Source organism: Berghia stephanieae, chromosome 11, assembly GCF_034508935.2.
Source record: "Berghia stephanieae isolate SIO BIC M18660-M18661 chromosome 11, UCSD_Bste_1.3, whole genome shotgun sequence".
In the NCBI taxonomy this organism is placed as follows: domain Eukaryota; kingdom Metazoa; phylum Mollusca; class Gastropoda; order Nudibranchia; family Aeolidiidae; genus Berghia; species Berghia stephanieae.
Genome location: NC_088370.1, coordinates 35,746,815 through 35,749,314, shown reverse-complemented (window position 1 = coordinate 35,749,314; position 2,500 = coordinate 35,746,815). Strand labels below are relative to the sequence as shown.

The following is a 2,500-nucleotide window of genomic DNA, read 5'->3' as shown; positions in this document are numbered from 1 at the left end:
GCTTCCTGTCATGGAAGACAATCCGGGCGTGGTTTGAGCCATGGGCGGAGTCAACACATCAGGGGCCTCCGTCGGGCTCCCCTCATCCACTCCCATGACTTGTCTGGCCCCTCCACCGCCGGGGCCCCCCAACCCACCGTTCATCTCCATAGACTTGGTGTTATTGAGGCCACAAGCATTGCACAAGTAATGGCCGGTGTTGTCTCGACGCCAAAGAGGAGTCGACATGGTTCCACAATTGACGCATTCCCTTCCTTCCACAGATCCATAGTAATCCTGGTTCACATCTGTGGATGGAATGAGACAGGTATCGTTAGATAAGTAATACGCTTCAACAGTCATGACATCACTTCCTTCGTAATGACGCATAGTAACTTAGTAACTGGTTCTAAACGATCGGAACAATGGCGGACGCCCTTATGAAATATTTCTCCGACGAGCATAAAAGTGTATCCATAGGAGAAAAACATTATAAATCTGATCATGTTTTGACTTTTATACATATCTGATCACATGGCATATGAAAAAGTTCTAGCCAGCATGAAGAATAAAAAGTACACATTTTCTTTGTTTCTTTTATAGTCTGGTTCATGTAGTTTAGTGAGAATTACCCATAAACGCGGATGTCAAAAACCAATAACAAAGACCTGAGTGACGTCGTCTTCGTTCTATCTATAGACAAACAGAATCATTGTGTACATATCAACGTTAAACTACAAACGCATAAACACACACACACACATGCAAATAATCATAGACACAAACACACACACACACACAAAACATACACATACATATACACAATACCACACAAAGAACCCAGAGTAACTCTTATCAGCACACACACACACACACACACACACACACACACACAGAGCCCGTCACCGATAAGAAATGGTTAATATTCCAGGCCACCAATCCAATATGTCTGCCCGACTCCACTCCAAACATGACCTCATTATATCCTTCAGCCATTGACAGCATTCCTTGTGTTAACTTTAATAAAGTGCCACTTTTAAAACCAACACATTAAAACAAGACCCCAGTAATATTATAATCTTTTTTAAATAACACTTGAGTTTTACATACGTCGTAAAGTAGTCACTAAATGTGCTCAAACCGGTTTCCAATGTGTCTCAAGCCAACATCAATATTGAACGAATAGATAGTGTGCGCTTGGCGAAGAAGCTCACAACATTGCCATCCAGAAGTATAACGGACCAACACACAAAACTGTGTGTATCCATGAACGTTTATAGTCGGGTTAGTGTGCGGCTAAGTGGTCTTGTGGTTAGACACTCGCTTTCATTTAGGAAGGTCCTGAGTTCGAGCCTCGCTCGGCGCATAGTTGAGTCCTTGGAAAAGACTCTTTATTCACATTTTCTCACCGTACTCAGGTGTAAAATGAGTACCTGGCCGTCAACAGCGTTGTCTCTGTCGGAAAAAAAATGTAATATCGCCATACAGGCGTTAAGTCTCGTTCTATATGTTACGTGTTGCTGTCGGTTTGTAAAGCGCCTTGAGAAAAGTTAGTGGTTATTGTGTTATAAAAAATCAATTTTACATACGTCGTACAGAATTCATTAAATGTGCTCACACTGCTTTCCAATGCGTCTCAAGCCAACATCAACATTGAACGTATAGGACGAGACATCGTGCTTGAAAGATACGATTACATGTTTGTTTTTTTCTCGACAGACTTGTTACCAGCCAAGCAGTTGTTTTTTGTGGTGAGAGATTAATGCGAGTATCAAATTTGATTGAGTTTATATATAGCGCAATATCCACTAAACGTGCTCAAAGCGTTTTAACATGGGGTCCTTGGCAAACAGCAATACTTAACACGTAGGACGGGACGTGACGCTTGTTAGGCGATACTACATTTTTTTTGGACAGAGACAACGCTGTTAACGGCCGGGTACTCATTTTACACCTGAGTAGGATGAGAGAATGTGAGTAAAGAGCCTATAGATAGTATGGGCTTGGCTAAGAAGCTCACAACATTGCCATCCGGAAGTATTATGGACAAACACATAAAATTCTGTGTAACTATGAACTTTTATAGTCTGGATAATACAGTTAAGTGTGAATTACTCATAAATGCGGATGGCAAAAAAACAACAAAAAAAAAACAAAACAATAACAAAGACCCGAGTGACGTCAACTTCATTCTATCTATAATCAAAGGATCCTATCCTTCCTCTGAAGGCCCACACATGAAATGTCATCGAAGGAACATTAAGTGTCCAACCAAAGTTTCATCGCTTGATGGGAATTACTTAAACATAGGCTACGTGTATCATAGATTATCTGGCAAAGATCTGCCTAAACAGAATTGATTGCTCACTTTAAGTGTTGTTGTTGTTGTTGTTTTGTTGTTGTTGCTGTTATTGTGTTGTTGTTGTTGTTATTGTTGTTGTTGTTGTTGTTTTGTTGTTGTTTTGTTCTGTTTTATTGTCTTGTGTTTTGTTGGGTTTTTATTTTTGTATTTGTTTTTTTT

At 40.2% G+C, this 2,500-nt stretch overlaps 1 protein-coding gene across 1 annotated transcript in view; it reads right to left on the bottom strand.

Moving 5' to 3' along the window:
• The window catches only part of LOC144956664 (uncharacterized), a 15,840-nt gene extending 15,456 nt beyond the window's left edge, over positions 1-384 (bottom strand). The window contains exon 1 of the mRNA XM_078887314.1: positions 1-384. This exon is cut by the window's left edge and continues 30 nt beyond it. Coding sequence (XP_078743440.1) covers positions 1-369 — 369 coding nt within the window. The 5' untranslated portion in view covers positions 370-384.
• Between the last annotated feature and the right edge of the window lie 2,116 nt (positions 385-2,500).